General features: G+C 41.7%; 1 protein-coding gene across 1 annotated transcript in view; it reads left to right on the forward strand.

The window, feature by feature from the left end:
* The window catches only part of GRM1 (glutamate metabotropic receptor 1), a 380,989-nt gene that overhangs the window by 317,995 nt on the left and 49,077 nt on the right, over nucleotides 1-13,917 (forward strand). The window contains exons 7-8 of the mRNA XM_031679979.2: nucleotides 601-847; nucleotides 5,387-5,555. Coding sequence (XP_031535839.1) covers nucleotides 601-847; nucleotides 5,387-5,555 — 416 coding nt within the window. The remainder of the gene's footprint in view (nucleotides 1-600; nucleotides 848-5,386; nucleotides 5,556-13,917) is intronic.

Below are 13,917 nucleotides of genomic sequence, written 5' to 3' on the forward strand. Positions count from 1 at the left end.
TTACATTAAGAAACATTTTATTTGAATTTCTAATACTATATCTGATTCAGATATTTCTGTTCTGCCAACCATATATAAGGAGAAATTTCATACTACCTAGTTTGTCTTCTTACTCTAGGTTTTTGTGGCCCTAGAGATGATAAAATTAGTGGAGACATCAAAAGAAAATATTGAGGTTTAGATAATGCACAAACTGATTTACTATGGATTGTGGATTGTCACAGAGGATATTAAAAATGGTTTTTTTTTTTGAGTACTGTGACATAGGGAGACTTTTTTAATATAAGTCTCTGTGAACCGAGAGGGAATAAGAGTTATTTTCATTGCTCCTTAAGGATTTCATTGCAATATGTGAAAGTTCTTTATTTGCACCTCTATGGCATTTGCTTTGCATGTTATAAAGCCGTTATTGAATTCAGAAAATAAAATGGAATAAACTATTTGCAGTAGAATACACTAGAGCTAGTCACAAATATAAAGCTTGAACAGGTAGGTTTGGCTTCCCCTTCCTCTGAGAGCCCTGAAAATCGTTTGAGAATTAAACATGCAGGTATAGACTTCATTACTGCAACCTCATCGTGATCTGTTTTTATGTTACAGGCAATGAAAGCTTAGAAGAAAACTATGTCCAGGACAGTAAGATGGGGTTTGTCATCAACGCCATCTACGCCATGGCGCACGGGCTGCAGAACATGCACCACGCCCTCTGCCCCGGCCACGTGGGCCTCTGCGATGCCATGAAGCCCATTGATGGCAGCAAACTCCTGGACTTCCTTATCAAGTCCACGTTCATCGGCGTGTCTGGAGAGGAAGTGTGGTTTGATGAGAAAGGGGATGCTCCTGGAAGGTAAAGCAGTCTTTTCTGTAATGGATCCAAATAACCTTGTTATCCTCCCTGAGCCAGGCAGGTGGATGCTCTGGCTCCCTTTGGTTCCATGGTTTCTAGGCACCACAAGGATAGATACAGCTGGACAGCTGAAAGGACAGGGCTAATGTCAGATGGAAATTACATTATAAAGCATTGAAAAACTTACCGGTGAATACGCACTCTCCTGCATCCTGCCAGTGCCACCACCCCCTACCCAGCAATCCTCCCTGCTCTCCCCTCAGCATGCCTGTGACCCCCCTGCAAAGCCAAGAAACTTAAGAGATTATGTCAGATCAGCAGAGCCCCCCGGCACTGCTGACACCAGGCCAGCATCTTCCTGATGGATTGGTCTCAATGCCATACTGGTCGTGGAATATTTTAATAACACACCTGCTTACTGAGCTTAATACGTGAAGAAGCCAAGTCCCACTAGGCACCCCCTTCCTCAGGCTAACTCATGTTCCTGCTAACACGTCTCGTGGAACAAGAAAGGAAAGAATTTTCCGTCCGGCATCGCTTTCGAGTCTCTGTGGCTTCCAAAGAATTAATCAAGAAGCAAAGAAGAATTAAATCTAACTAACTATGCATTTTCCCCAAGTTACTTTATATACAGTGTTTTCTGCAGCACTTGTTTTCGTAACTCCAGTCAGAGCTTGTGTACTTGGTACATGGAGAATGGGATCAGTGTGAAGAGTAGTTGTGTTCATTCATGGGGATTTTCCAAGGCAAGGGATAATCAAAATAGTGGGGTAAAAATTCAGACCTGCAACAGGAAAGAAAAAAAGGCACTCAGTTTGGCTGCTGCAGTTTGCCCACAGTCTTGGTTTTTTTTTTTTTCATAGGCCCTGTTATCTTTTAGTACATGATTTTGCAGAATGAGAGTTTAGAAAAGCATATGTTGTGATCAAATGGAACATCCAATCATTTAATTCTCATTTCTATAGGCATATTATTATCCTCTTTTAAAGATGATAAAACTGAATGTCAGAGAAACTGAGAAACTCATCTAAAGTCACTCAGAGAGTAGCTGGTAGAGGCAGTATGGTCTCAATCGGAGGCTTGTAATCTTTTTGCCACAACACGCTGCCTTTTAGCTAATCCTAAAATTAGGCAAAGTTGCTGGCAACCTTCTTAATGGCATTTCGAAAGTACTGTAATAGACTATTTGACCCTAAAAACTTACCCACGTATCTCTTTCTTTCACATAAACTTAAAGTTCTATGTTTAGAGAGTGCCTTGTGGGGCCCGAGTGGCTTCTCCCTGTTAAAATCCAGCAGCTCAAGGAAGGATAAATGATAAAAGTGATTGTCAGAAGTTAAAGCGACGATTTTATCAGATTCCTTCCAAACTACCAGTTAGGTAGGAGCAGCTTTAGATGAAAATGAGAGAGGGAAGGATGGAATGATGCCAGACCTGGGCATGTGGGAAGCTCCAGGTGCTAAGCACCTTAGGAAATGGCACCAGAAGGAAGAAGTAGGTCTAAGATTCAGAACACTGACCACCTCCTACAACCCACTTTTAAACTCATGGTTGTTATCCTGGGTTCCGCTGGAAACCAGGCTGAGTAAAGGATTAGATTTGGAATGGAACCTTCCTTCCTTCATGATTCTGTGCAATAAAACACACAATGTGCCCAGGACAGGGCCAGATGCATTTCCCACACTCTGTAGGTGTGGGTTTCCTCCCCTTCTCTCTATTTGTAAATTATCCAAAATACAGGCACACAAATTTAGCTGGTTTCTCCTCCATCTTTTATTGCATGTTTAAAACATGAGCTTTCCCGTGGGTCCCTCTTCAAGGATCATTTCCTCACGCTTGAAGTTGGTCAGCTCAATCTGTGTTCAGTTTCTATTCCAAGCACTTTCTACTGTCCTGTCATACCACCATTCATGCTTTTGGTCCCTCTTGTAACTATTTTAGTTAATAATCATGCTACATAAACTGAATGCATCAAGAGGATGCTGTAAAGTTGCAATTTACACATAAGGATACTCCAAATAACCGCCAACATGTCAGGAAGAGACTCTGGGTTCAAGAGAAAAGAGCAGTGATCACTAAAACACACAGCGAAGGAGAAGACCTCTTTTTAGCAAGTCAGTGTTTTTCCCTTGGTACCTTCAAGCATTTTTCCCTCCAGCTCTTGGAGCTTTTTAGAACTGTGTTTTTATACCAAAATATTGTGAATTTTTCAGTTTCTAAATGTTAATGAAGTGTGAACTGATTTCTCCTATTGAAATGAGGAAGTTGAAATAAAAGTCTTAGGAAACCGATTTATAGGAACAAGATATCCTAAAGCTAGCGTTACACTTAAGACTTTGTTGAAAGTATATAAAGAGACTTAACCATGTAATATGGAATGAAACAGAAAGATTAGAGGAAATGAAAAAGGAAACCACTCACTCACAGCAGGCTCTATAACCATAATGAGTTTAAACTGGAAAAATATTGAAGGTGTAGATTAGTATCATTGATCAGTGGGATGAGTGTGAGCTGTCAGCCCGCAGTGAATACCCATGTGGTTATCACTTGGAGAGCTACTCCAAGAACAACCTGATATGTCTCAGCAACAGGAGGAATAAGAACCCTCTATTAACCAAAAATCAGAAAGCAGAGAGGTGAATAATGTGCTGCAAGTGTGCCATTCTCTCTTCTCACTCCAGGTAAGTTTTGATCACCCGGAAAAGTAGGAGAAAGCCTTCCTTTACTCTTGTAGAGTCCTCTTTCCCTTGAGGGGGCTACTATTTATAGAAATGGCCAGAATCTGGATGTGGAGAAGCCACTAGCAACCCTGTGGGTGACAGAATGCATTTGCACATTAAGAACAAGCAGAAAAGCCAATAAAAGATGTTAGTTGTCTAGATAAAGAACTAGGCCAGATATAGCCAATAGATTTCAGCTGCCATCTAAGGTTAGTTGGTAGTGTCTTCCTGGAGTGCTGGGCTGAGGACAATTCTGAGTCTGAATCAGGTTTAGAGGGATAAAATCCCAGGATGGATTGGGTAGAAGCATTGTAGGGAGAGGGAAGAGAGCTGTGTTAGTTAATTGCCATCTGTTTCTTTGGGTCAAGCGCAAAGAGCAAGAACTTGCCTCCTATATTCTAGGGCAGAAGGGTGAGAACCCTGCCCATGCTCTGCAGGAAAGAATCCCACTTTGCTGAGCCAGGAAAGGAGAATCGGGCATACATTTTGGGCCAATTGGCATGTAAGTTATAGTTTACTTGGAGTAAAGAGCAACGTGGAAAGAAGACTGAAGAATACCTGAGAATTTTCAATGACTGAGAGAGAAGTGGCTATGACAACACAAAGATGTTCTCATTTTCTTATAGCAGAGAAATACGGAGAGTATTTTAGCACAACAATAGGGCTACACGTATGAATGATGCAGTGGTATTGCCTTATGTGTGCATTTGTCTCGACTGTGAAACAGGTTTTTACATGCCTTATGTTCGTAAATCCCTGCAAGAACCCCGTGAGCCTTGAAGAGTTTAGCGACATTCCAAAGTAGTATAATCTACTGTTAAAATGTTAGCAAGGCGATTCCAGCTAACACATTCTAACGTCAAATCCTGCGTTTTTTTCCATTGAGTTGGAAAATGCTCTCCACTGCCAGCACAGAGGAATGATGAATCTGGCCCCCCAAACACACTCTGGCTAGAGTAAATATTTCTAAATGTCGATTTTACCGCCAGGTAGCCCCACAGCATTTGAAGTCACTGAAGTGACTGACACCGATGATTTGGATTCAGAAATGTTTCTCCTAATCAAGGGAGAGACCAGTTTAAATGTCAATGCTCAGGATGTTCAATTCCCAACTTCCTTGCTAATTAAAGACGCATTTATCAGATTCCTTGCTCTATTAGCACCTAAAATAGGTACCAGACTTGGTAAAACTCACCTCTTTTAATCCAATGGGATGAAAATAGCAACTGAATGTGAAAAAGAAATTTGGAATAAAAGCAATCAAATTAAAAGTTAATGTTAGTAAGAACTGTTACTTGATCAAAGAATAACTATATTCAATATCTTATGGTAATGTAGAATGAAAAAGAATATGAAAAGGAATATATGTATGTGTATGTATGACTGAAACATTATTTACTGTACACCAGAAACTGACGTGACATTGTCAACTGCTAGACTTCAATTAAAAAGTTTGAAACAAAAGGATAACTTAGTGAATAATAATTCGAAGGAGATAATGATCAACTCAGCACATGTGGGATTACTTCTTTTGGAGAATAAGCAGAGAGAAAAGTACAAGAATAATATATTCTTTAATATGGATGATATGCAAACAGAGACTGAAGAATGGAAAACATATTTTGGAAAATCAGAGGATACATAACTAAACTAATTAAACTGAAATAAATGAACACATTGACAGTAGCTGGTGTTAGGACATGGGGTGATTCTAATTTTTACCTCTCTTCTGTCTATTATTGTCTATTTACCAGATTCCTTTGGTTTCTACGTCATGTCCATGTCATTCTCCAAGACACACATGTCGTTTTCTTTGCAGGTATGATATCATGAACCTGCAGTACACTGACGCTAATCGCTACGACTATGTTCACGTTGGAACCTGGCATGAAGGGGTGCTGAACATTGATGATTACAAAATCCAGATGAACAAGAGTGGAGTGGTACGGTCTGTGTGCAGTGAGCCTTGCTTAAAGGGTCAGATTAAGGTAAGCCAGCCACAAATGGATTCTTAGATGATGTCCATAGGAGACCTCCTGCCTGGGCAGAAGTAGAGAAAAACACATTTTTCTTTGACAATACTGTCCAGGAAAGGGTGTGCCAGGGTTACTGTTCCTGTTTTTGTGTTTAGCAAAAATTGAAACGACAAAGATTGGGAGATGAATAAGCATAGAATAGTCTTTATTCAAATCGCAATGATGAGCTGCAATCTTAAACACAGTGTAGAAAGCAAGAGGATGAGTAATCAAATTAAAAACTGAAACAAAAGTAATGGAAACCAAAACCAGGGAGACTGCTTAGTCATAGTTCTAGCTATTGTTAAAGAAAGCAGAAGCTGAACAATGCCAAGTAAGTGTAAAACTAAAATAAAAGAGGTTGAAATGAGGTAACACAGAAGTGCTGCTTGCCTCTTCTCTTTTCTCCACCAAGTTCTTTGATTTTTCCTGAAACTGATATTTTCCACCCAAGAAAGAGTCCTCACTTTCTAATTATTCTCAGAAGTTTTTTTTTTTCCGATTTGAGGCAAGTGAGTGACCATGATATCACTGTATACTTAAAACTAGGGTAAATAAACATCAAATACTGGGCATTTGACTCAAACTAGTAGAGAGAATTCTTGCAGAAGAAGGCGTAGAAACAGCACTGTCTGTTTCCTGTGCTATTTAAAACCAAGCTGGCTGATGCACTGGGTATGGAGCATAGGGGAGTGATTGTGAACTGGAAGGGGTGTCGTTAAATGACCTGATAGGTCTCTCCCACCTCTAATTTTCTGTGATTCATCTCTGGGAACAGACTAGCTGTCATGTAAATGTCACAAAGCACAGATGGAGGTGCAATGGGCACTGTGTGAGGCTCCTGCTCTCTTGCCATGGAGCTGCGCTGCTGCGCCGTTCACAGGAGCTGCAGAAGCGCCCTCCACCCTCAAGAGATGCCCTGAGACGTCTACTGAAGGGTCCTTAGGGCAAGAGGCTGGTAGTGTTTGTGCAGCAGCAGGAAAAGCTTTCTCTCTACTGATCAAAGAAGGTGGTGGATCTGGAACCTCCAATATCTTTTAGCAACTGAGAAGAGCTTTCTGGATGGACTCAGACTCTCAGTGGATTCAGTCACTTTGAGTTAGAAAAAACTTCTGAGGCAACTCACCTGAGGTTTTAATGTTGGTGCCTTCTTTGCATATGTGATATTAAAAATATTTAATAATTGTCTTGACAACTAACCAATCAGAATGAACTCCATTTTAGTGCTATAATGGGATGCTGGAGGCCTCCTGCCATGCCCACGGTTAATCCTTGAGTTGTCGGATCACAGGAAGATTTAGGTGAGGAATCCTGCACAGATAGGGTTGTGTGGGGCGGTCAGGACGCTTGACGACACCATTAGTTTCTACCCAGTGTAGAAATATTTCAGAAACGTGAGAACGTCTCCGGCCAAATCAGTGTGTATGGGGTGGGTATCAGTGCTGCTTCTCCCCGAGAATCCAGTTCTGATTCTTGTCCAGATGGAAGTTTTCCCATGAGGCTGTCTAGTGGTATGTAGGAATCTATCCTCTGAAATCAGGGGCCTACAACTTCTCTTTGACTATTGCTACAAGATGCCAGACCACTAAACCCTGTGCTGGTCAGCTTCTCTAGGTGGTAGGGAAAACCGGACATCTGAGACCGATGTCATATGACTGGGACAGGCCAGAAGCCCCGGGCTCTGTGCACTTCTGTGACCCAAAGGGCACGTCACATGTTCGACTCAGGTCTCCTTTCATTGAGTCTTCAGTGCAGAGAACTGCTGTGAAAAATTTGATAGAATGAGAAAGTTTGGTTTTTCAGAGTGTAAGAAAAGCAAACAAGCAAAGCAAGCCCTGGCAAGAGAATGCAAACCATTCCAAAGACGCTCCACACTCTCGCTTGCTTTCACAGTCCCCTCCTGTTACTCTGACTGCTGCCAGGCCGGGAACAGGGCTCACACACCACGTGCAGTCCCATGTGAACGTTCCAGAGGAGAGGCCTTCCTCCCGCCCCCAAGTTCGGAGGAAAAGCTGTCTGCATAGATACTGGAGTATTTCTGGCACCACCTGTGCGTTACACCCGTGCAGTGTTATCAAAGGAGATCCCAGAAATCATTGCTGAGCCATTACAGAGCTCTCGCTATAAATGCGGATCCCTTGGGGTCCAATTTTTGTAATACTGGTACCCTGCAGGATGGAAAGTGTGCCCGTTCTCAAAGCACCTGGAGTCAAGGTGACGGGGTATTTGTTTCCCATAAGCACCATGGGAGGTATGGAAACAAATGAAATCTGAATCCCATTTACCAAATAATAGCATTTATATTCTTACACCATCAATTTGCCACCTACCAGGCCCAGGATGCAGAGCCAGATCTCTAAGTAGCCACGACAGAGACTGAAGAGAAGCAACTTAAAAGGCGACCTTAGGACTTGCACTTGTATTAACTGAGAAACATAACCTTTAGGAGAGGATTATTCATTTAAAATATCAAATGCCACTTAAAATGATGGAATAATCATTCGACTTCTTTTGTGGTAACCTTTGGAACTTTCTTATGGTCATTTCCTTTGAAGTAGTTAAAAGTCCAGATTTCTTATGTTATTGATTTTTAGAAATATAAATTTAATATCTTACAGATATAATATTTTATGGAGGCAGAACTGATTTCAATCATACCACAGACACAGGTAAATAAAGTCAGACTTTCATTGTTGTGCCTTATATTAGTTAGGGTTCAGTCAGGAAAAAAAAGTACCTATGCTCGGTAGGTTCAAGTTTTATATTTTTAATATAAAATACTGGTTATGAAAGTAAAAGGGGGAACTGGGGCAACTCAGAAATGAGCAACAGCAGGAATCATTCCCACCCTGGGGCTAGATGGACATGGGGAACGTCACAGCTACTACCTGAGATGCCCCCCAAGGTGGGAAGAGGAAGATACCTGGATATTGTGGCTTCTCCTCTCTCTGTCCATTCAGTCTCCCATTAGATACTTCCATTTTCCCAACACTATCCAGAAAGACAGCCTGGAGAATGCAGTTCATAGGTACTTAGCTCAGATTTCCCTGAACCCCTCATGCTAAGCAAGTCTTAAGTGCTAATGCATTATTGGGAGGTGCAACCCCAGGGAAGCAAGAGTGTGGGGAAAAGTGCAGGGACACACGGAAGCACGGAAAAACACCACCACCAGGAAGGTGATGCGTCGTTGAGCAGGACGCTGCCTCACTGACCATAGTTAGTCACTCAGCCTCCTAGAGATCTCTGGATGGGCTGCTCGGACTTTCTGCTGCAGGAAGGGGAGAAGGATGTATGTACTCATGCCATTCTGTTTTCTGTTTCCTGTGGTCAACGTTTGCTCACAGGAAGTAGCATCATCTGACCCCTTTAGACAGCTGCTGAGGAAGCCAGGGTCCACATCCTGTTACATGGCCCTTCTTCGGATTTGGAAGCAGTTGGGGGAGTGGAAGCCTCTGTGGGTCTGGTCTGGGCTCCTGCTGTGGTGGGTGCAGTGGAGGTGGTTGTGGAACCCAGTGCCTCCTTCATGGAAGAGAGCCAGCTGGAGATGCCAGAAGATGACACGACAGTGGTGGCAGCTGAGGTAGGGGCTGAAGAAGTGTCCAGAACCCCCAAGAACTAGTGGCCAAGGGCTTAAGAGACAGGCCAGGCAAAAAGAATCAGAGGCAGCACATTAAATGCGGACAACAGATCTGCACGCTAACAGCAAGGGCCTGGCACGTGTACTGGCCTCCCTTACCAAGCCTGCTGCTGTTTTCCTTGGTGTGGGGGAGGGCAGGAAAGATGTAAGAAGGAACGGAAAGGCAGAGGAGGGGAAAGTGAAGGAAAGGAGAAGGGAGGCAGTAGAAATCAGAGACTAAGTTTTATCAAGTATATTCTTGTGCAAGTATAATAAGGGATGCCTTATGGACATCATTTCAATTACTCCTTTAAACAACTGTTTAAAAGGGGAATAATCACCCCCATTTTATAGATGAGGAATCTGAGGCCCAGAGGGTTTGCAGACTTTCTCAGCTAGCAAATAAATGCTGGAGCTGGGCTTGGAGCCAAACCAAAGCTCTTTATCAACCCACAGCCACATGTTGTTCAACCATCTTTCATTGTATGAACTGGCATACCTCCTACAAATGCAAATTTCAATTGCTAAGCCTTATTTTCTCAATAGTTCATAGGAAAATCATAGAGATCCACTTTAAAAATACTGAGGGAACAAAATCTGGAATTAAGGAGGCAATCAATATTTGTGAGAGCTGACAGGAAAGTTTAGCAGAGACAAGAAAACGGGCAGAAAAGTTGAGGGAAAGGATCATGGAGGTTGCTTTCACTGCTCTCCTATTCTTTCCCCGCCCGCCCTTTTTTTTTTTTTCCTCCCCTTAAGTTTGTTTTCAGATTCTTTACTCCAAGATGATGGTTTGAGGCTGGGAGGCTGGACATGGAGTGTGAAGATGATCATCACTTCCCCCTATTCCCACATGGACAATAAGACAGAATTATGAAGACATTAGGTGAACAAGGACTATATCATAAGTGGTTCTTCATTACACATTCCATATCGTCATATAGTAAAATACACCTTCTATATGTGGGGAATAGCCCAGATACACGTATTTTTTTACAAACTGTAGACTTCAGAATTCGGTTAACCATTTTTTCCCATTTGAAAGTGAGGAGCAAATGTCATGAAACTTCATATCTTCATACATCAGCTTTTGTTTTCTAAGAATAAGGGCAATTCTCACATGGCCGTAAGACCACCTAAGAAAATCAGCAATAACATCATCAATTATAACTCTCCCGCCCACCTCAGCTTTCTGTTTTTGTGAGTCAAAGTGAACCACCCATTTAAATTGTCCATAGTTAATGTCACCATTTTTGCAACCAATGAAACAATAATATGGTTCCTTCATTATGCAATATTTTCTAAATTCTACTGTAGGATGGCAAGTTCTCAATATAAATTGTCCACAAGAAAATAAAAAGTTCTTTATCTGAGAAGCTTATGATTATATACTGATGAGGTGATCTGCCCTGGCTACTAAAAACATATTGGCTAAAATTCTGAAAAAAGTTGAAAAAAATATTTTTGTGTGTTTTATTATGCATACGAAAACGTAAAATTATTTTAGTCTCTCTGGATGAGGAGGAATCTTTGGAAGCACTGGTCATAATGAGAAACTCCGCAGAATCATCATTCATTTATCCACAGCCACTCTGAGTAGTACCTACACCTTCACCTCTCATGCTTTGACCGGGGTTTACACTGGTCTCCTGGTCACTGAACCTTTTGGTGATCACCTTATCCTCAGACCTAGCTTGTCTGCCACGTCTGGGGACAGGTGCCCACGGGAGCTGCTGCTGAGTCACGTGACACTGGGCAGAGCAGGAACGCAGCAGAACCGCTGCGCCTGGGAGGTGGCAGTGGCTGAAGCAGGGCCCATTTTCCCTTTTCAGCAGATATTTACTGAAGTGTAACACACGTACGGAAAAGTAGAGGAGGAAGGCAATAGTATGGACACCTGGGGCATTCTTACTCCCAGTCTTCGCTCTAGCTGCTCCCTTTGCACAGGACCCGCTTCACCAGGTATACCAGAAAGCTTACTCCCTTCCCCCTCTCAAGTCTTTACTTGACTAGCATGTTTCTTAGTGAGGCCTTACCTGACTGCCACATGCAAAACTGCAATTCCCTCTTCCAGGTGCCTCCCTATCAGGCCTGGGGCTAAGATGAGGCACCTGGGGCACAGACATTAAAGAGACCCCACTCTCAGAGACCTGCAAGCGCAGGGCGCAGGGTACATGCACAGCCCTGAGGGTGAGTGCCCCTTTAAATCTGATCCCTAGGCACTAGGCTTTGCCTCACTTTGGTCCCTGCCCTGAATCCTATTCCTCCTTTATGTGGTAGTTTTTTCAAGCCCTTCTCTAGAATGGCAGTTCCCCAAGAATGGGGATATTGTCTGTTTTATTGTATTTCTAGATTTGTTATAGTGCCTGGCACTCTAAATGCATAATGTGAATAAGTGAGTGGATGAATGATTGAACATATATGCTCTGCATAGGCATTTCATTCCTCCTGCCAGCAGTACACTGAGCACACCATGTGAGATTCTGAGCTTCTTACCTCGGTGATCACCAGCTCTTTTATTTATTTGTCCCCGTGCAGAGCACCATGTCTGGCATGCTGAGCCACTAAATAAAGGTTGGCTAAGTGACTATATAGCTGCCAACCTCGGAGATACAATTTTGGTTCCCAGCGTAACATGCCATCATTATGACAGCCATTATTACACTAGGAAGAGCCTGCTTCTTGAGAATAACTGGAGATAATGCGACTGAGGTTTGCACAAAGTACTATCCCCTTGGCAGCTGTTTCCTCATCTGCAAAATGAGCATAATTAACTGAGTCCATGGAATGGTTGTGAGGGTCTGTGTGGTTCTGTACAGGGTGCCTAGCACGTAGTCTGGTTCCATACGTGTCTGTTGTTGTCATCCTTTTTTATTCCTATATGATTTTTGTTACGTTTTCCCTCTAATAAATTACAAAATAGACATTTTCCCAAATGGATATTTTTCTTTAGTCCTTGCAAAATTCTCTACACGTTCCTCTTATTTCTTTATTCTCTTTGAACTCTTCATTTTTATTTCCTCTGTTTATGTCTATTCCATATTATTTCCCTCTTCGTTTTCATATACATTACTGAGTAATTAATATGTGCCAAGAACTATGCTCGCGCTGTGAATGCAAAGGAAACTTAAACATGACCCCTTCCTCTGAGGAACTCGTAATGCAGCTGGAAAAACACGTATCAGCAGTTAGGGTCCATTGTTGCCCAAGCTCTCATACTGGGCACGGGGCGGACACAGGAGGGTAGGACTAGCCCTTCTCTCTTCCAGCTGATTCTCCTACAGTCCTAATTGGGTAGCCCAGTGTCTTTATTCTGTTTAGTCTTCTAGGCATTTCCCTTCTGAAGAAAAATTTCTCTGTTCCCTTTGATTTACCATTACTTTTCCTTCATTATATCCTCCCGATGCTGTTTATTTTCTTTTGCCCTTTTTCTAAATAAAGCCTAAATTTTTAAAAAATTAGGTTATTTCAGAAATATGGTCATAAGGTGAGTATTTGATTTCCTATGGCATAAATTCTTTGACTCCTATAGAGTATATGGAATTAAATCATACCCGTGTGCAAAGCAGCAGGTCATCTAGCCTCACTAACAATAAACAGAGCATCATGTACACAGGACATAAAAGGAATCAAAACAGCCCCAGTGTCTTGGAAAGTCTTAATCCTTCAAGGGCAGTTTCAGTGAAATATCAAATCCCTTACCATGACTCAGAGCTGTCATAAAAGTGCTTTACTGTAACAAAAATGAAACAATAACTTTATTGAGCTTTTGAGCATATACGACAGGCAAAAGAAATATCAGTTAGTACAAAAAATATAAAAATAAAATTTTAAATTTTGGCGATATTGGGAAGAGTAAAACATAAATTAGAGACAGTAATCTAAGAATGAAAAAAACAATATCTGAATGAAACGTACCTACTGTATATATGTGAAACAATTAGAGGACAAAAGCTAACTTGTGGTGATAAAATACCAAATATATTTTAATTATAGAGAATTCCAAATAAAGTAATGTTTCAAAGGGCTCGCTGCTCCAGAAATACTTCCCAGAGCTTGTGATGTTGTGTCAGAACTCAGAAGTAGTGCCATAGATGGACTGATGGAGGAAAGATGATATTCTAAATGGAAAGGAATATTCTTTCTTTTATTAAAATATATATATTTCTTTACTATATTGTTTCATGTTAAAGCCATGGATTAAACAACTCATACACTCTCTCTCTTCTGCCTTCCTTAAAATCTATTCTCCAAATAGCAGCCATAATGATCCTTGCAAAAAGCAAGCCAGATGAAAAACAAATTAGGCTATGTATCTACCCTACTTCAAACCTCTCTCAGAAACAAAGTTCTGTGGACTTTAATGAGGACATAAGCAGGGGGTGGCACAGAGGCAGCTCTTCCTTGTTTGGCAAACTTATGTAACAGACTATTAACAGTCAAAGTTACGTGCAGAAATGAGGACCAGGGACTAAGTGAATGCCTGACCATAGAGCTTATGTTTCAAAAGTGTAGGAAAAGTGAGGCGCTAAGGTTCCTTGAGTGGCCCAATTCTATTTTTAAGAAATATTGCACTCAACACTCATTCATTGGCCTCCTACTGTGTGTTCCTGATACATTTCTTGATAACTGTAATCTGATAACAATGAAAGTATGGCATGATTCCCTTCTCTTGAGGAGCCCACAGGCCATTCAAACAATTTTGGCAGCTGTGTGCAT

Source organism: Vicugna pacos, chromosome 8 (genome assembly GCF_048564905.1).
Source record: "Vicugna pacos chromosome 8, VicPac4, whole genome shotgun sequence".
NCBI lineage: Eukaryota > Metazoa > Chordata > Mammalia > Artiodactyla > Camelidae > Vicugna > Vicugna pacos.